This window comes from Vespa crabro, chromosome 20, assembly GCF_910589235.1.
Source record: "Vespa crabro chromosome 20, iyVesCrab1.2, whole genome shotgun sequence".
Classification (NCBI taxonomy): Eukaryota; Metazoa; Arthropoda; class Insecta; order Hymenoptera; family Vespidae; genus Vespa; species Vespa crabro.
Window position 1 is genome coordinate 3,390,263 of NC_060974.1, and position 21,508 is coordinate 3,411,770.

General features: G+C 27.2%; 3 protein-coding genes across 9 annotated transcripts; 1 reads left to right on the forward strand and 2 right to left on the reverse strand.

Moving 5' to 3' along the window:
* Nucleotides 1-56: 56 nt before the first annotated feature.
* LOC124431289 (cleavage and polyadenylation specificity factor subunit 6) lies at nt 57-12,541 on the forward strand. 7 transcript variants are annotated; one of them, XM_046979013.1, is made up of 12 exons: nt 57-220; nt 3,481-3,638; nt 4,324-4,548; nt 4,677-4,904; nt 4,992-5,474; nt 6,378-6,504; nt 6,709-6,822; nt 7,297-7,589; nt 7,665-7,962; nt 8,125-8,389; nt 11,166-11,246; nt 12,175-12,541. In XM_046979013.1, exons 2-12 carry the CDS (start codon nt 3,582-3,584, stop codon nt 12,341-12,343), a joined length of 2,340 nt encoding a protein of 779 aa, XP_046834969.1. In that variant the 5' UTR covers nt 57-220; nt 3,481-3,581; the 3' UTR covers nt 12,344-12,541. The 7 variants fall into 7 exon arrangements, with proteins under 7 accessions (XP_046834969.1, XP_046834973.1, XP_046834975.1 ...); XM_046979015.1 differs by having other exon boundaries at nt 58-220; nt 7,309-7,589; XM_046979014.1 differs by lacking the exon at nt 57-220 and adding an exon at nt 3,205-3,342.
* On the reverse strand, nt 428-2,976 carry LOC124431291 (vacuolar protein sorting-associated protein 33A). The gene is made up of 8 exons (XM_046979020.1): nt 2,737-2,976; nt 2,460-2,656; nt 1,904-2,388; nt 1,686-1,806; nt 1,468-1,628; nt 853-1,398; nt 663-785; nt 428-561 (listed from the first exon to the last, which is right to left on the reverse strand). The coding sequence occupies exons 1-8, from the start codon at nt 2,839-2,841 to the stop codon at nt 473-475; spliced, it is 1,827 nt and encodes a 608-aa protein (XP_046834976.1). The 5' UTR covers nt 2,842-2,976; the 3' UTR covers nt 428-472.
* A 335-nt stretch (nt 12,542-12,876) lies between the features above and the next one.
* Nucleotides 12,877-21,180, reverse strand: LOC124431292 (Hermansky-Pudlak syndrome 5 protein homolog). Its single transcript, XM_046979021.1, has 6 exons — nt 20,592-21,180; nt 20,249-20,359; nt 19,919-20,152; nt 17,878-19,790; nt 17,688-17,802; nt 12,877-17,617 (listed from the first exon to the last, which is right to left on the reverse strand). Exons 1-6 carry the CDS (start codon nt 20,676-20,678, stop codon nt 17,360-17,362), a joined length of 2,718 nt encoding a protein of 905 aa, XP_046834977.1. The 5' UTR covers nt 20,679-21,180; the 3' UTR covers nt 12,877-17,359.
* Between the last annotated feature and the right edge of the window lie 328 nt (nt 21,181-21,508).

Below are 21,508 nucleotides of genomic sequence, written 5' to 3' on the forward strand. Positions count from 1 at the left end.
GGATCGCCGGTAAATGCGAAACGTCTTTTTTTCTTTTTTTTTTTTTTTTTTTTTTGTAACTCCTGTCTTCTTTTCTTCTTATATTAGTACCCCCTACCGTTACCGAATTCAAATTCGTTACTCGTTTTTGGAAACATTCAACGATCGTACCCGCGAAATGTCCATAAGTTATTCCATCTTTCCTGTCGATGATTATAAAATACGCTCGTCGGCCTAATTGGTTCGTAACAATTTTATATTATTTAACGTTTAATCAAAAATCAATGAAGCTTTTTATTTTGGGTTGTAGAAAATAATGAAATTGAAATTTTTGTTATTTTTGTTATTAGAAGTTCATATATTTAATTTTACTGTTCAGCTTTTATACCTTTAATTAAATCTATAAATAGAATATTCGTACGTATATATTATATATATGACACATTTGTTTTGGGATAAGATATATAGAAATATTTATTTGTCATTTATTAAATCAATTGTTTTCCATGTTTTCCATTAATGACGATAGGAATGTATTACCATTTATAAGCTTCGTTGTCCCCACGATAAATTCGACATTTACTAAAAGAAAGTTATTTCATATATATTTTCTTTCTTTTTTTTTTTTTTTTTTTTTTTTTTTTTTCCATTATCTATCGATTCTAATCTAATATTATACTTACGATCCTCTTGTTGTGATAAAAATCTTAAAGCTGATATCTCTGCAAATGTGCATCCTCCAATAAAAAATACTAAAACTAATTTTGGAGGATCTGAGTTTGAATCTTCGCTAGTAATAGAATTTCCTATAAAAAGGTTAATTATTATGTTTTAAATATCATACTTTTCTTCAAAGTGATAAAAGATTCATACTTCTTCCTGTAAATGCTAAATTGTATGAAACATTGGTTACGGTAGGTCCTGGTAATAAACCCATTACGTCGTTTAATCCTTGCCAACCATTTGGTTGAATTAATTGTTCCGCCAACCTAATACTAAGAGGTGCATATATAGAATGAACGTAACTAATATCTTTGGGTGTTATTTCGCTTTCATCTTCTACTGTAAGACGTAATGCTTTTCTCAATACAGTATATTGACGTATAGATTGCTGTGCTTTCAACAAACCAGCTTTTTCTAAATTTAAAAGCGTTGGTAAATGTTGATATCCATAAGTTTGTATTATTTCTCTTTTATAATAATCTAATAATTTTGGTTTTAAACCAGAATTTGTCAATGATTGTATACAAAGAAGGCGAAGCACTTTAAGCAATGGTTGTTGTTGTGCTATTAAATCTTCTATATATGAATTGGGTTTGTCTGTATCGATACAATTTAAAAGTTCTTGTTCGACTTGTAAAGATTCTAAAAAGCTGTTGGAGTCAGTGACTTCCTTTATCATTTCTGCTATCGTTGTATCTATTGAAAAAACCTATGTTATTTCTAAGAATATTTAAAACTTTTAACACATCATTTTGAATAACTTACGCCTTGCTAAAGATTGTTTTGTTGCCAACATATGTGGTAGTTTAGCAACAAATTGTTTTATTTCTTGAACACTTTTATCCCCATGTCGTTCATCAAATTGTGAAGAAATAACTTTAGCTTTTTTACTAAGCACTGGACCTACTCCATTGAAATTTTTATCTCTGCGAATCGTAAAAATATAAATGCTATTGCAAAGAATACAAAAAATTTATATTTACCTAATTTCAGTAAATAATTCTTCTCCAGAGTTAAGTATAATTTGTTCTTTCTCATCGAGAGACATTACAGTTGGAGAATCATTAGAATCATGAAACTTTCTGGCAGGCAATTGTACAGTATCTGAAATTTATTCATTTGATATCGAATTATACATATATAGAATTTTTATAAATAAAATTATAACGAAGAAAAAAGTAATTTCTAACAAATACTTTACTGTATTTTATGCCAAATATCTCATCTATTAAACCTTCATAAGTTAATTGAGTAACTAAGGGTGATAATAAATCCACAGATCTATCTAGTAATAATAAATGTTCTATAGGTGTTGGTTGTAATACATTCATTTTACTATCTTCTTCTTCTCGATTTAATCTTTCCAATAATTCACATACTTTAGCGGCAGCAGGTCCTCTACCTGTAACCTTTGAAATCTTTCCATATAATCTTTGTAGACCTTGAATAGCTTGGGCTACTTCATATAAACAAGTAGGATCATTTTCTAAATAAAATTCTTTGAATGAATCATTAAGTTCCATAGAAAGAAGATCGCTATCAAATGGAAATATATCACATTTAAATTCTTCTATTAATGTAAAGCTGCCAAAAACACCTCGATTTTGAAGTTTCTTTTGACATAACAGACTTTTCCTTGGTACAAAAAGTAAATGAAATTCCTTACGAGGTCTTTTATCCTCTTCTCTGTTAAATCATATACATATTATAATACAGATATTGTTAAAATTATTGAAATAATTTTATATAACGCATACCCATGTACATTCTCAGCTATTAAATCCATCAAAGCTAACTGGGGTCTAGTGATAAATATAATATTTGCAATATTGGAAGGTATAGATAATGTTCCTCCACATAATGGATATATTTTGACAACATCATGTTCCTCTAACAGATTATATTTTGCAACAAGTCCAATTGGACCGCCAAGTGATTGATCCCAAATAATTGCCTGTTAAAGTAGAATTATATGTAGGATAAAAAAAAAAAAAAAAAAAAAAAAAATTTAATATCCATACAATCAGTTATTACCTTTGTACCATCGCATTGTTCAAGAAAATGTAACAATTGTTTTCTTGCTTGTTCTTGTATAAGAGCAACATTTAATCTTCCACTTGATAAATGTGTCAAAGACATTACAAATATATTTAATACCTATTGTATATTATTAAGTAGGTAGAATTATTAATATCCATTCATTTCTATTGTTTTGACAGCTTGGTATTAGATAGAATCAGATTTATGGCTATACACAATTCATTGGCAATCTGAGAAAACATAAAGTTTAGCTCATACTTGCTCACTCTTATTCATTCTTTGATCACAAAATTGTGGACCAATTTTGTTAGTTTGTTTTCGTTTCTTCTTCTTTATTGGTCAATGCCAAATGAGATCGATAAAATGTAAAATTTAAAAAGGATTAAAGTGATTCGTTGACGTTCGGGACAAGGGCCATTTTGAGAACGACATCTGGTAACTGAAAATTTGAAATTCACGATATCGAGCTATTTCAAGTTGACTAATAACTGTGTTGATAACTGTGCCTATAGGGAATTCTTATTTCTAACACGATAGCAAAGTATGCACCTCTAATAACCCTGTTTTTTTATTATTATTATAGATTATTCTTACGAGAAGGTATCACAAGTTTTGACTTTATTTCTATTTATAGGAATTTAGTATCGATTAAGAATTTTAATTAACGCGCGTTATAATACAACCACGTTTTAATTTTTTCCTGCCAATGAAAATGTGTGTGTTAACTTGTGTTTTTAGACCGCCTTTTACACGTATAAGAGGGCGTTCGAGTACTAACCTCTGAATCGAGGAAGGAAATTGATGGGCTTGGTGCTGCAGTTAGCGTCGGTGTGCGTAAAATGGCGGACGGTGACATTGATTTGTACGCCGATGATCTCGAGCAAGATTTCGCGCAGGTAATTCGATCTTATCTTTGATAATAATACAGAGTTGAATATTATTCGTAATTATTAAGAGCGAGAATATTAAAAAAAATCAATAGCCGATAGTGATAAAAATACGCGTTAGTATATCGGAGTGTTCGGCGTCATGGAGGAGCGATGTTAACGATCGCTCGATGAACTCTGCGAAGCCCTTATGCCCGTAATACCAGTATTATCGTGATCTGCTTTTGTGTGAAAGCAATCGGAATACGCGAAAACTTTTTTCTAAGCTACGTTTCATAAATAGTGCGTTTTGTGTATACGCGTAAAAAAACTTCGGACCTAGCACAAATACGAGTAATAGAGGTTTCCAGCAGGAAAATCAAAATGGTGTTAGCGGTAAGGCAAAAATGTCGTAGTATTATTTCCACTTCGATTATCAAATTTTAGTTGTATGGAGCACTGCATTTGCACTGCATGTGAAATCTAAATCTATAATGAAAATTTTATCTCATTGAGAAAAGAAAATATTTTAAAAGCGTGTACCATTACATGTGAATAAATTTCTATTAAATTTATCAACTCTAAGTTTGCATTAAAGCAAGTATTTGGTGGCTGCCAGAGCATATGCTTTATTACGTGGTAAATTATAACACAGATTGTCATTAATATTTCCATTGTTATTTAACAATATATTTTCTCTTTGAATATGCTTTAGGACGAATTTGCTGGCGATGGTGTGGATTTGTACGACGATGTAATCGCAGCCCCAGCAGGCGGTAATGGTGGTGTTTCCAGTGGGAATACTGGGGATGGAGGAGGTGATACTACATCTACAAATGAGGAAACTAATGGGAATGCACCTTATCATCAGCTTGGGAACAACATCCAACCTAATCAAATAGGAAGACGTCATCAACTATACATTGGGAATTTAACTTGGGTATATAACAATATATATTTTATTTATCTATTTTTGTTTTTATTTGTTTAAATTTAAAATATACTTTGCATTTAAATATATACTTATAAAATTAGATTATGGAAGCTATGTTTCTATTATTTTCACAGTGGACAAGTGATCAAGACATAACTGATGCAGTCCAAAGTATTGGTGTATCTGATTTTGTTGAAGTAAAATTCTTTGAAAATAGGGCAAATGGACAATCTAAAGGTTTCTGTGTAATTTCTCTGGGCTCAGAACAAAGCATGAGAATCTGTATGGAAAGATTACCTAAAAAAGAATTACATGGCCAAAATCCAGTTGTAACATTTCCAACGAAACAAGCTTTAAATCAGGTAAATAAATGGTGTCTTAGATAAATAATATAAAAGTTAAGAAGTAAAATAAATGAAGTATAAGTAATAAACTTTTTGTATTACTAGTTCGAATCTCAATGCAAGACACGACCAGCACCTGCTCCCCAGCAAAGTCAGAGTCAGCGCCCTCATAATCCGCACCAACATCAGCCGCCTATGCCTCCTCATCAACAACATCCACAACATCCACAACATCCTCAACATTCTCAACAAAATCATGGTCCTAGAATGATGATGGGTCCTCCCCAGGGTGTTAGACCACAAAGAATGCCACCACCAGGTATGGGGCCACCTGGACCTGGTGGACCTGGCCAACAAGGTCCACCTCGAATGCATGGACCGCCTATGGGTCCGGGTCCTGGACCACATCATCCTTTACCTGGACATCCTAATCAAGGCCCGCCTCCACCAGGATATCAGCAAGCACCATGGAATAGTCCTAGACCAAATGGCCCACCTGGACCACCAAGAGGTCCAAGTGGACCTGGTGGCCCGCCACAGCAAGGACCTCCAGGACCAGGACCTGGACAGCACAGACCACCAGGCATGGTATGTGATAGATATAAATAGCATGAAATGTAATAGACATTGTATAGTTTGTTAAGTACATATAAATTTAATAATATATTAAATGGAATTATATAAAAAGAGTTCTTGCCACACACATTTTATATGGCTATATTTCTTATGTATTTTCATCAAAAGTTTCTTTGAAAAATGTTCAAGTCGAGCAAAATCTCGTATTGCATTACAATTTCTATATTTATTGAAATTTTTCTAAAAATCCTTTTCTTTATATATGAAAAATCAAAACATATATAATAGATAACCAAATAAACTAAGATTCTGCAAAGTTGTAAGTTCTTTTAGATTTTTTTTTTTTTTCTTTTTTTTTTCTTTTTTCTTTATTTAGAAATTGATATAGATTATATTGTTCAAAACCTTAATAATTATCATACAATTTTGAATATTTTTTGTACTTACATGTTTTAGACTATAAATAGAGTTAATAAGAGACCTTTAAGAAGCCATTTACCATATATCATAAATAACTTATGAGATTCTGTTTTTTTTTTTATCTCCATTGAAAAACAAAAGCAACTATAAAAAAAAAAACAACAATAAAATTCCTATATAATTAACAAAGTACAATCAGAGTATATGAAGGTTATTGCATGAAATTGGCACATAGTAAATAACTGGCTTTGATAATAAATTACTGAAATATAATTTTTAAGATTAGCAATTTCTTTTTCTTGATTATTACACTTCCATGAGAGTATATTAATAATATATATATTTATATATATCTCATATTCTTTATTTCTGTATATATTATGAATATATAAAGTTATTTTTATGCTTTCAATAATTACCATTTATAAAAATATAAAATAAATACCATTTGAAAATGGATATATAAAGTAAAACTATTTCTTTGCTCTCATTCAGCAATTTCATGGTGGTCCACCTGGACCCCCTGGTCAGGGTCCTCCTCGTGGACCACCTGGACATCCTGGAGGACCTCCAGGTGACCCCAGGGGTGCTCAACCACGACCAGAATGGAATCGACCGCCAGGTTTGTAAATTATTAAGAGAAATCGCGTTACGATTAGAAATTTGAAACATCTTGGATTTATATGCTTTTTTCTATTCGTGATATAAATATAGGTATTCTATAATTGCACATTTGTGTGTTCCCAAGTTAGCATTATAATCTGTACAATAGTACACATATGTTTTTCCAAATATATATGCTGACAAGATTATTCAATGTGCATAGGAATGCATCATGGGCCTCAGGGACCACCAGGTTTCCCTCAACATCAACATATGCAAGGCCCACAACCTGGCCAAGGGCCACCACAGAGAGGACCTCCTCCAGGTTCTATGGGTGGTGAGAGTTTTGAAACGTTCATAAAATGTTATTAATGTCATTCCGTGTCAGTTGTTATAGTAGTGCATGATATTGAGGGAAATTCACTTTTAACATGTGCATAAAGATACAAGGTGTTTCAAATAACTATATCTGTATAACAAATAATTATAATTAAGTTTGTAACATTCATGTAATTTGTAAAAAATAACACATTAATATTAACACATTATTTATTTATTTATTTTGAAATGAGATATTTTTATTATCTTTAATGTATTTATTTTTCTTTTTATTTCACAGAAATCTAAATTAATTGCATGAATGTTTTAACAAGAATACAACTTGATATAATTTATAAAGAAGAAAATATTAGGCCCAAATAAATTAAAAAATATACTAAAAATATAGAAAGACGTATAGATACAAAAATCCCTAGTAGCGTATATAAAGTAATTATATATGCTATTGCACCCTAAAGTCAATATTGATCAGGAATGTTACCAGGTCCAGGTGGTCCTCCTCCTGGACATGGTGGACCTCCTCAGGGACCACCTCAAGGACCTCCAGGAGGACCGGCACCGCATGTGAATCCAGCATTTTTTCCACAAGGACCACCACATCAACATCCAGGACAACATCCTCCAGGACCTCCTGGTCCTCCTCATGGTCCACCTCATGGCCCGCCTCACGGACCACCTCATGGACCACCTCATGGGCAACCGCATGGTCCACCCCATGGACCACCGCATGTACCACCGCACGGCTATGGGCCACCTGCAGCACAGGTATAAGTTATATAAGAAAAAATATTTACTTGGAAAGCTTTAATCTTAATAAGTTTTATGTAAACGTACTTTTAGCCACCTTATGGTGCACCAGGACCTGATCATCGTCCTGAAGGTCCTCCTCCGCTTACAGATCAAGAATTTGAAGAAATAATGGGACGCAATAGAACAGTGTCCTCTTCTGCTATAGCCAGAGCAGTATCGGATGCTGCAGCAGGAGAATATGCAAGCGCCATTGAAACTTTAGTTACTGCAATTTCTTTAATAAAACAATCTAAAGTAGCTGCAGATGATAGATGCAAAATATTGATCAGTTCGCTTCAAGATACTCTGCGAGGTGTTGAAACAAAGAGTTATGGTTCTGCTCGCAGAGGTGAGTAATGCAATATTTTAGATTATCATCAAATTATAGCGAGGAACTGTGTAACATTGTTTTCTTCAATTATTTGAAATGTTACAATGTTAAAAATTTGTTTTTTTTTGTTTTTTGTTTTTTTTTTTATTTTTTTTTATTTTTTTTTATATATACATATAGAACGTTCTCGTTCGCGAGACAGAGAACGTAGTCATAGAAGACGTCGTGAACGATCTAGAAGTCGTGATCGAGAATATAGAGAACGTAGCAGAGACAGAGATAGAGAACGTGATCGAGAACGTGATCGTGAAAGAGAAAGAGATCGTGACCGTGATAGGGAACGTTATTATAGTGAACCGTATCCCCGAGAAAGATCACGCAGCAGAGAGAGAGACCGTGATCGAGAGAGAGATCGGGAATACAGAGAAAGGAGCAGAGAAGAAAGGTAAGCGCAATTTTCAACAAATTATTTCTATCACACACTTTGTATTGTAATTAATTATAGCGTGTATATTTAAAATAACTTAGTTAAAAATTGGTCAACTCGCAAACCATCCCATATGGGGGTACATACAGTACAGCTCAAGTGTATAAACTCATGTGCAACATTACATACGTCTTAAGCAACAAACCTAAGTATATGCTAATATTTGGAATAGTGATCATTCCAAGATTATTTAAGTGTTCTTGCTCTTCAGATTAAAAAAAAAAAAAAGAATATTGACAATTCTAAAAATTACTTAAGAATACATTATTAAACCCAAAAATAATTCAATATTGAAAAATTTCATCAAGATGCATTGTGAGTTATAATACATGAAAATCATAACTTATGATTAAATTCAATATAGTGGGTTTGATTACTTATTGAAAAAAGTCAAGTTTTAATATTTAAAATCTTGAAAAGAAAATAATATCATGTGTCTATTATTTTATATACAACTAAATGACACATATATAAAAAATCATCATAAGTTTTCTATAATAGATCATAAAATTTCTATAAGACATCAATACAAATGTGAAAGAGAAACTTGAAAGAAACTTAGCATTTAATTGTATAATATTATAAATATGTTAGTTTACACACAATGACTTTTTTATAAGTCAGTGTTAGTACTTTAAATGAATGATTTTCAGCATTTGTGAACTTCTCATTAATATGTTTGTTGTTGAGTGTAAGAGTATTACATACTCGGATTATAATAGGATTGAAAATATTAAACATGATATTTAAAATATCCTAAAAACCCATCGCATATATATGTCAAATTCTGGCTGGTTAATTAAGTTTTATATTTATTTATATTTTTTATTAGGAAGATAAAATTACATTATATAAATATACTTGTTAAATTTTGACGCGTATTATTAAAAGTTGATTGTAAGATCAACAGCCTGAATTTGATAGTACAAAATATTTCTTTGGTTTATTGGCCAATTGATACTTGTCGAATCGATTTTCTTATTATGTACCTATGGTATATAAAATAAAACAGTATATACCTTAAATTATAATATAATTAGCATTAAGTTATTAAACAATAGATTATATAGATGACCAAATTAGGAATTAAACTTCTTTATTTTAATGTACAATCGTTTGAATCTTTTTAAAAGCAGTTTGCGTTTGTAGGAAAAAGTTCATATTTTTTTCTACAGTATAAATTTTATTCAAATGTTGACAAGAGATAATTTAATATGAATAGAAATCGGAAAAATATTCCATATAATTTTGTATAGAAGCGGATTTTTATTTCTATTTTTAATGTGATTCCGCATTTATCGAGTGTCATTAAATATGTGAAATATTAGCACCATTGTAGCAAATAAATTTAACAATGCGGTGAAATAATATATACATTCATGGTAGTACTTCTTGGTAAGATATATTTTGATATAAATGTATAATCTCTCGATTTAGAGTGTATATATATATATATACTTATTTGTCTATATATATATATATATATAGACAAATAAAAATTTAAATGCAATGAAAATTTCAAAGAAATATATGTTTATTATTTATGATTCTATGGTGAAGCCAAAATAATTATCTTCTTTAATATTTTTTTGATTAATCGTTTAATATATGAATATATGAATATAGAAGATTTTATTATTTAAACAAAATCTAATAGATTTTATTTATTATATTTCTGATGAACATAAATTTACAAAAAGTTACAAAAACTTTTTAAAATATAATTGAATAATTTGATAGAAAAATATTTTATTTTTAAGAAAGCATTATTTTTATCTTTATTTTAGAAATGTGATAAAATGTATTAACACACATAGTCATTTTTAATTATTATTAAATAAAGATTTTATATTAGCGTATGAGCAATAGTACTCGAATTTAAAAACTTGAAAAATATGTCAATTAATTATATTTATTTTTATGTCTTCTACATTTGTTAAAGAGTATTATCAAATAATTAGATATTTACTGCATCTTTATTTTTTATTTTAAAGAAAGATTTTTATACAAATTTAAAGTCTGATTATATTGGTAATACACCGATGATACATTTATTTTATTGAAATATCACAGAAAATGATTTATCTAACATGCATATATGTATTATAAATATGATGCTATGTCGTTCAAATGATATGAAATATTAGAATTAGTATTTTATATTAAAGTACTACCAAAAAATTATATAGATATAAATATAAATTTAAATCATTCTTTCATATATATTTCACTTTTTTTAAAATTTAACATCGACACTTAAACACAATCAACATAATGTACATATGCAGTTTAATTGCATTTTCAATGTTTATGCTATATTTTATCTAAAACAATTTTACTGCACATGCACCATACATACATGTATATTTATATATATATATATATATATATATATATATATATATATATATATATTTTTAAACATGTCACGTTCTTTTTTTTAAATATAATTTTTAAAAGAGATAATTAATTGTAAGATACAAATATAAGTTACATACAAATTGATTTAATATATGCATAATAAGAAAAGATGCGATAATTCTTTACATATATATGTATATACATATATATATTTTTACATAGGCTTCATTTATTTTGATTTTTATTTAAAAATATTGAACATATATATATAACTAAAGTACAAATTTTACTTAATATATTTTCTCTTAACAAATTAGAAGCCTGGTAAATTAGTATTAAAAAATCATAACACAAAATATGCATTTTTCATTAGTACGACACGTCAGTCAGCCAGGCCAAGAGTAAAAGAAGAACCGCCAGAGGCGGCTCCTGTCTCGTCTTCCAAGGCGTCTAGGTAATCTCCTTTTTTTTTCTTAAAATGAATGCATGTAAATACAAGTCCCATGTATCACAAATACATATTGTCAGTAAACATGAAACTAAACGAATATAAAAAGCATATTAAAGCGATGCCATATTATAACTTGTAACTTACACATATTACCATTTAAAGAAATTAAAAACTATAATAAAAATATATCATGGCCTATAATTATTAAATAATAAGTTTGAAGTATACCTGCAACATGATAGCATGTTTAAGAGATTAAATGTACATTGCCATGTACAATTCTGTGCTCTTTATTATTTCCATTATATTTTGTTAATGGGTATGGTATACCTTTCCTATTTAATTACCAAATGTTATATATCAAACCAATAGATATATACAAGAAGAATATATTATTTATAATAAAGAAAATTTATTTTTTTTTTACAAGTAATATTTGTTTTAGACTTTTCTTAAAAATGTATCGTTAAAGTGAAAACAACAATAGACAACAATGGATTAATTTTAACGTATTCTCTCAATAATTTCAGATAATCATTGAAAACATTTCTTTGCGCAAAATTATTTGACACTCCAATTTATTTTTCTTGTCAATATACAAATTGGAAATTTTATGTGTATATATTATATATTTTAATATATATATATATATATTTTTATTATAAGAAAATAAAAATAGAAAAATTATAAATATGTAATATATATATAAAAAAAAAAAAGAAGGAAAAAAAAAAGAAAAAAAAAAGCGTGCGATTAAAATTATCTCAGGAGGAAGTTGTTTGTTTTAAATATTTTTTTGTAAATTATCAGGGAATAAATGTAATTTATAATTTAAATAGTTATTGTTTGATAAAATAGCGATATACGAAGAGACGTAAGATATAGGGTTCAACATTAAAGTAAGATAATTTGGCTGACGTGTCCTGTGTAGGTATTATGACGATCGCTACAGGGAACGTGAACGAGACAGAGATCGAGAACGAGAATCAAGCCGAAGACCATCTGAACGAGAAAGAGAACCTGAACGTGAACGAGAACGGGAACGGGAAAGAGATCGTCGTGATGAAAGAGGAGACTCTTCGCATCGGTCAAGACATTAAACGGATTTGAAGAGAACAATATAGTGGAATGATAAGGATAACCCACAACATTGTGATCCTCAACGTAGTCTTGTTCGATTTCAAAAAAGAAAAGAAAAAAAAAAAAAATTAAAAGGAACTACCGCTTGTAATTACAATGGACATACATTGTCCAATCAAGATTCATAAAAGATGTTGACAATGTTTTTAGTAGGAAGATATATATGATATCTTTTTTGCATTCAAACTTATATAGTAAATACGATGATAATATGATTTATGCGGTAATTCGTGTGTTTATTATTTCAGTTAAAAAAAAAAAAGAAAAAAAAAATAGAAAAAAAAAAAAAATAGAAAAAAGAAAAAAAAGCTCACATTATAAGATTCAGTAGAATTATATTAATACACTTACGTTTCTTCTTCTTCTTCTTTTACAAAATATGCATATTATAAAATGATATAATATACGTAAATATAAACATTGTGTAATAACATTATAATAAGTATAAGGAAATATTCACGTAGTTATAAAAAAAAAAAAAAAGAAAAAAGAAAAAAAAAAGAAAAAAAAACATTAGATTTTTAATCAAGACGATGTGTCGGTGCTTAATTGATTGGTAATATTCTAAAAATGAAATGGGGTATTTTCCATATAATTGATTGACGCTGAACCAGAAATGAGACAAAGATGAAGAAAGATATACCAATAAATGTTTAACACAAGTGCTGGCTCACAACTTTGGGAAGAAGGAAGACATCTTATGTGAATTCATCAATCTTCTGGGTACACCACGATGCAAGATTGTATCTTAATATAATACATATATACGCTTTCAAAAATATAACTACTCAATATGTCTACTTTATTCATCTGTACACGCAATATCCTAAAATTGTTATTTTTGTTTCTGTGGTTTTATAGAAGAAGATCCTTCATTCTATAATCTTAAAGCGCTCTAACCGCCTGTTATAATAAATAGTTTATGTTATTCTCTAAGGGAGATTGATTTTTATATTAACTATTGCCTTAATACGAATATATACAGCACACGTTATACATTATCTTACATATCTTGCAAAAAGAAACTTCAACTTTTTGGTAATAACGACAAGATATATACCTTATATAATGATAATTGATTTTTTCCATTTTAAGAAAAATCAACTATATACTTTATTAGATATGTTACGCTGTTTAAGGCATTTTATGCACATATGTGTCGCAATATTTTAACTTTGTGAGAATTTATCTTATATTTCATATTATATAATGTGTTATTTTACACAAATTTGTATTAATATAAAATAAAATTTTCTTTGTTTTTTTTTTTCACTATATATACATATATACATATATATACACGTATGTATATATTATATTTCTTTTTACTATTAATGAATGTAAGATTCTCACAAAGTATTAAGCGAGTGTAATTAATCCTGTAAACACACCAACCAACAGTATCCTGACCTTTTATGTTACAATTTAAAAAAGATATGTTAATGGATGCATGTCACACTTTCATTTATAGCCACTTATTGATGTGCTGTTCAGTATATAGTATATAGACTACGTATTTTTAAAATTAAGTAGAAATTCATGCATGAGGTACTGATAGTCTAATTGTCTAAACTATTTTAATTTATATAAAGGAAGAAATAATGAAAATTCTATTTATATTGTACTCAATTAGAAACTTGTTTGCGTGAGAGGCAATTTGGCTATGAGTACATGATTATCGAATGAAGACATATCAGTAGCTTTAAAGCTATCAAATTTAACAGACATTCTTCAGCAACAAAGGAGAAAAAAAAACAAAAGAAAATTTTTGCCATGAGTTTCACTCATTATCAGTGCCTTTATTGACGAAATTGTTGGGAAAAAAGAAAAAGCATTCTATAAAATGGACTTTAAATATTTAATAATGGACTACGACTATTTCGCCTTTCTTTTTTATTAAATTAAATTTTCTTACTGTTTTTAACAAACAGTTTGTAGTATATTTAAAACAGAGAAATTATAATAATTTAATATTTAATATGTCAGTTTAAGAAATGCTTAATTTTATACAACATATTGCTTAGATATGTAACACATTTTGGATAATTTTATTTTTCCAAGAAATTATATATGTTAATAATGATACACAATATAGTTGGGGCAAAATTTTAAATGTAGTATTATATGATAATGCAGACACATTTAACTTTTCATATCTTGCAATTTCTAAAATCAAAGCAAGAATGTAATATTATTTCAATTAAATTGATATTAATATTTTTATTAAGAACGATAATATGATAAACTTATAATTTTCATTTTTTTTCTCTAAAAATGTTATATAAAATATCACATTTTTTAACGTTTGGTTTAAATACTGATTGTATTAGAAGACTCATATGTGTTATGTATTTATGATTTCTGCATATATACAAACATTATAAATATTGCAAGCTTTCAATTAACTTCTATGAAGTACGATCAATAAGTATATAATATTGTGCTGCACAAATTTGTTTATATTTCTGATTTTACCTAGTACTATTTGTCATGTAATATATCTAGAAGATGTATCTAAGTGTTCTCAATATTTCTCAATAGGTTTATATTTTTTTATCTTGCATAAATAGAATAAAAATATTTAGTGCATGGTAAAATCATTACGATGACTATAAGTACATGTATTCTATTTAATTATTAATGCAATTATTCAATTGTATGTCTCATTCTATGAATTGTATGAGAGATATATATTTATTACAATTATATTTATAAGTATATATTAATATGTGCGCTTGCAATATATAAAAGTAGTAAAAGTTTGAAAAAATTTTTTCTATATAAAAACGTCTTTAAAAGTTATTAATTACATAAACACATATGTTGGGCCATAGTAATGCACGTGTGATAACTTAGTCCAGACTAATGTATGAATAGAATTGTATAATATTACTTTGAAGGAATATTATATTATCGCCAACAAAACAATGAATTCACGTACACAGAAAATTGCATATTATGCGCATTTTTTTTTCTTTTTTTTTTTTTTTTTTTTTTTTTTTTTTTTTTTTCAAAGTAGTAATTCTTTATTCAAATCATATTCATTCTTCACGTCTCTATATCTGTTTCTCTATATGTATACCTTTTATTTAATATGTGCATATTATGCTATTATTAAGATGTAACTACACAACTTTTCTCAGCTGCAATCATTATGCCATCATACAATGTCGCATTTTTTCGATTCTCTTTAAAGAATCTTTAATTTTTTTTGTATATATATATATATATACATGCACATTTCTCATTAGATAAATTTAATAATTTTCCAGTGTAGTTTCACTGGACGATTGTATGTGGAGTTAAGGGTAAGTTACATATCAAAAGCAGCTCATAGTTTTAAATGCATTTAAGAATGACGTAGTGATAAAAAGAGTTAGAGTATATTACATTTTTATATTGTAAATTTAAGTATCATAATCGCTCTTCGTGTAAATGTATATATATATATATAACATATATATATATATCATAAATTTATCGATATATAATAATGATATAGTTTTTGTTTGTGGTCTGCCATTTGTTAATCGCTCTATATTTATTTTATTTTACCGAAGTTACACATTAAAAATTTTTAATTAATTATATTTATTATCATAAGACAGACCACAATAAAGAACGACGACATTATAATTTATATTATTTGAAGGAAAATAACGATACACAAAATAATACGCACAAATTATGCATGATATTATCATACTCTATATAACGGTAATTTAAATCTTCCCATTTCAATGGCAAACATATTTTTTTTAGCATATAAAATGAATAAGCAATGTTTTATTTTGTCATATTATAATGCAAAAAGGAATGGGATCTAAAATATCGTTCTCATTGTGAATATTTTTTTATCATGTAAGTGTCTAGTGTGTTAATAGTATTAAGTCTCAAAAAAGTAAACTACAAATTTAATTTTCTAGTCAAATTTGATCTTATAGAATGACAGTATTAAACATTAATATTCTAATGTTAAAGTTTTACGTAAAAAATAATCTGGTATATTTTATATATTAATTAATCTTAAGAAGTTTCACATATAAAGGCAGTTTTACTTACATAAAAAAAATCTAATTGCTGCAATTATAAATAAGTGCAGCTATATATAAAAAATGTTAATATTTTTATTCTTTATATAACAAATTTTTTTATTTTATTTATTTTGTATAATGCATTACCGTATATGCAGATTCCGTTCTGGCAATTATGCTAATAATTGAAACATGTTTAGATAATTATCTAATATAATAATATTCAAAGTAGATGTGTATAAAAAGGGATCATATTATAGATGACAGTGCTATATTGAATGAAGTGAATTTGAGAAAAACAAATTTAAATATTTTTATTAGATTTATTCAAGTTAAAAATTAAATTAAGGAAATGCTATATGAAGTAATTTACAGGATTTTGCTTTTATTCTAATATTTTTCTTTCTAAATATCATATAAGAGACAATAGCATTGAGTAAGGTAAGTTTAAAAGAATTAATGTTATTTATCTCTCTTAGAATAAAATATGTGATTCTCAAATCCTGCACTGTAAGCAAACTTAGAAAAAAGAAAGACTGATGTATCTGTGATAATTATGAAATATATATGATATTTATTATTATATAGAAAATATTAAAATTGTGAAAAAGGTTTTTGTTATATGAAATGTCAGGTATTATGTAAATGTGTAAGATAGATTTTTCAGAAAAAGAAACATAATACAAACAAAAAAATGATTATATTAAATTATAATAAATATATTATGATATACAGTCTTTTTAGACAATCTTTTAAGTACAAAGAATATATACATTTTGTATGATCTACTACCATTACGCACGTACTATTATCATTAATTATTTCAGCACTATAATATTTGATAGAATGTACAAAAAGTTTTTTCCAATATTTTATATATATATTTCTTTTATTTTATTATTTTTAATATATATATATATATATATATATATATATACTTCATCAATGAAGATTACATTTAGTGAGTTTTTTTTCTATCATACAATTTACATGATATGTATGACCACAGGGGAAAATTGCTATACCATTATTATCTAAAAGAACTGATGTTTGGAGAGAAAGAGTACAACATGGACATGTCGATGACTTATTTTTAGATTTATATTGCATTCCCCAATGATGAGCACCAGTGCTTAATATATTTTTGTTATCAAATCGAGCTATATCTCTTTTTAATACCTTTATTAATTGATCTCGAATCTGTAAAAGAAGTAATTATATTTATATGTATTACTATTATATATTACATCAAATAATGAAACTTAATTACCTTTGTGGAACACATTGTATTATATCCATATATATTGGAATTGCATTTAAAATCTACTGCCAATTGCATGCCATGATGATGTAAAATTTTCGAAAATATAAACGACTGAAATATACTGTGGAAAGAAGGAAGATATTTAAATTATAATAACATAAGAAATAAAAAATCTTAGTTGAATAATATCACACACCTTTTATCAAATGATTCGAGAGGAAGTAACATTTCCAATTTTGTAAAAAATACCATAGCTATATCTGGGCCATCCCTTTTCATAACTTCAAATATTACTCTGTTCCAATTTATTGAAGAAATATTTGTTTCTAATGTTATTAATTTTTCACAAGAGAGACACTTTTTATCATTCATTTTTTTTAAATACATTGTAATCAATTTCCACTGATTCACATCTAATATTGGTAAAATAATTGACAATGTAACACTATCTTGAGTTAAAAGGCATTGTCGTAATATGTCTTCTATAGCGTATTGTTCTTTTATATACAAAGTCGTATATTCTCTCCACATATAAGGTACTCTATTACATAAATGTATACATCTTTCTGTACTTCTATTTACAAGTTTTTGTAAAAGAGTTTTGCCAATTTCTAAAAAGCTTGGCTCTTTTATTTGATCTATTGGAAATGGAAAACCGCAGGTACATTCCTTATAATTAGATGTATTTATAAGAATGAAAGCACCTATAAAATGATCTGTAATAATCATATTCATTGTAGAACGTAATAATTCTATCGATACATTTGTCAGAAATGTTTTGGTAAAATTAATTTTGGCAATATGTATTATATCACATGCCAAATCTTTAAACTGAGGTAAAGTTTTGTATAAACATTCGATGTTGTCCATTTTTTTACGTATATCAAGAATAAACATTTCCATCTCTTTTTCAGTCATTGAGATTTTTATGCTGCTAGATAATGTACATATAGGTTCTAAATCAATTTGTATCTTTCTTATTAAATTTTCATCTAATGTAGATGATAGATTACTGTTTAATTCTAATATATTTTTAATATCCGAAGGTGTATTTTGTATAGAGGATATTTGAATAGATTCGGAAGATGAACAAATTTGTTGTGTAAATTTATTTTGTTGATCTTCGTTAAATTTTTGTTTCAAGTTTCCTGAATTAACTACAACAATACCCGAATCTAATTTGATAGGACTAGAATTTAAATTTGATTTCAGTATAGAAATTAATGGTTGCAGTAATACTGATATCTCATCGTTCTCCAATTTTCGTTGATTAGTTTCAATACCGTAGATGTCATTGATATATTTATCATTAATTAATTTCGATAGCTGCGATTTGTATGTAATACAAGTTTCTAAACAATTGTAATACTGTTTAGTATAATACAAGTGCAATATTAATGCATCAAGCGTATAAAATGTTAAACAATGGAACTCATTATCAGAGATCATTAAATATATTTTATTTTCTATGACATCTACCATTGTAATGTTTGTAAATTCATTACTCCATAGTATTACATTTGGATTCACAAGATCAAGAATATATAAGCCATTAGATGTGTAAGAAAACAAATATTTGGAAGCAATTACAAATAATTGAGGAAAATTGATCGATTGTGAAGTCCATGAATGATTAATATATTTTCTTTGTTCTAATGCTTGCTTAGTTACTCTATGTATTTTCATAGGTGGTATTGCTAATAATTCTTTAAATTGATGAGTTTTTAAAACTACACCACTCGCAGATACTTCCCAAAATCTTGAACCAGGTCGGGCACAAAAAATTTTTGGTGAAATAGACTCTGATATATTACTATTACTTTCTGAAATAAAACTAAATGAACTTTTCTTTTTAACAATATCTTGCCCCTTTTTAATAGCAGTCGAAGTTTTAACATTTTCATCAATTTGTATTTTATAAAAACATGCACCAAATTCTCCATTTCTTGCTTTGTTACCTATTTGTTTATATTGTTCATGAACTGTATCACATATATAACAGCGTGTTAAAGTTGATATCAATAAGAGAGGTGATGAAAAATTTAATTGTACAATACTCGAATCTAGATTCATTAATGTACAAGACGGTGATTGAAACATTCCATTCATCTGAAACAAGCCAAATTAATTATATCATAGAAACAAATGAATTGAAATTTTGAATTGATTACAAATGAATACCTGTTTAATTACATTCAAATATTTATAAATCAATCATAGATAAATAATAAACTTACTGTGAAAACGGTTAATACAATTGCAGAAACTTTGCCAGTGCCATCACCAATATATATTTCAGAACTATTATCATTCCAACAGAGGCACATAATTTTTTCATAAGCATGTTCATTCGATGTAGCAATTAATTTTATTGTTGGTTTTAAAGTAACAACACATATTATTCCACGCGTTGTGGCTAATGCTATGATTTTTTCATCAGGTGATATTGAAACATTTGAGACTATGCCTTCCTAAATAAATACAAAAAGAAAATACATTATGAAGTACATTGATAATATATCCCACGAAGCTAATAGATTTTAAATATTATTAATATTAAGTTTTACCGATAATGGTATTAATTGTCGAAAAGTACATGGTTCTCTGTTGAAGAGGTAGATACTTCCACTAGTTGATCCAAGTATAATGTAATTTTGTGAAACATTAAGACATGTATACTGTAAAATATTAAATTGTATATAAATTTCTTTTAACGATAATATAAAGAATATCATAAGATATTAACCTAACCTCTTACATATAAATAATGAAGGCAAATTATTGTATATAACGATGTAATAATATAAGAAATGTTCATATTAATAGAATATTATTACAATTCAATTTTTTTTATTTTTTCTTTCTTTCTTTTTTTTTTTTTTTATTTTATTATTTTAAACATTAGATTACCTTAATTCTTTGTGTCGAGTTTATAGGCTTGTGTAATACTTGATTTATTTCTTCGCATTCCGACAATATGTAAGGAAATTCCTGCATAATCTAAATAATGCACTTCAATGCTATTAAAGTTTTCAATATTAGAAGTGCGAATTAGACAAAAAAAAAACAAATTATTTGATTTTGTTTATAAGAACATAAATTCACTTTTATTTGTATATCATATAAATTTAAGACTATTAAACACCTTTTGCTCGTAGCATATTCAACGACTTAAGCGATAGCTATGGATAAAACATGAACTACAAGCACAATAGGAAATTTTTTTATGCATGAACTATTCTCAAAAATGATTCTACTTTAAAATCCGCATTCGCAAAATATTCTGATCGAATTTACTCTACTGATTTTTGTCCATGGGACTCATCTCAAGGGCCTCCTCTACTCTTGAGTCCCAATCGAGACTTATAAATAATAATTAATAAATAAGAATAAATAGGAATAATAATGAACAAGAGTTATATTTATAATAAAATAAAAACGTTAAAAAAAAAAAAAAGAAATTATAAGAACTTAAATATCAAAACTAAATAAAAAAAAACTTTATTAATTGCGTTGTATTTTATTCTTTTTTTTTCTTTTTCTTTTTTTTTTTTTACAAAATTAATAAGAGTTCAATAATTATGTTTACTTAATTACACATGTCTTACGGGTTCAGATATTCCAAAATAAAATAAGAAAAATAAAAATTAATATTAAAAGTTATATAAATAACATGTTTAAAAACACCTATAATAAAAAAAAATTCGATGATTTCTATCAATGTAATTATAGGTTAGAATATTATCTAATGTGATTCGTAATATGATTAAGCCGTATGTGAAATTCGTTTCAATATTTAAATACAGTGTATGTCATTTGTTTAAATT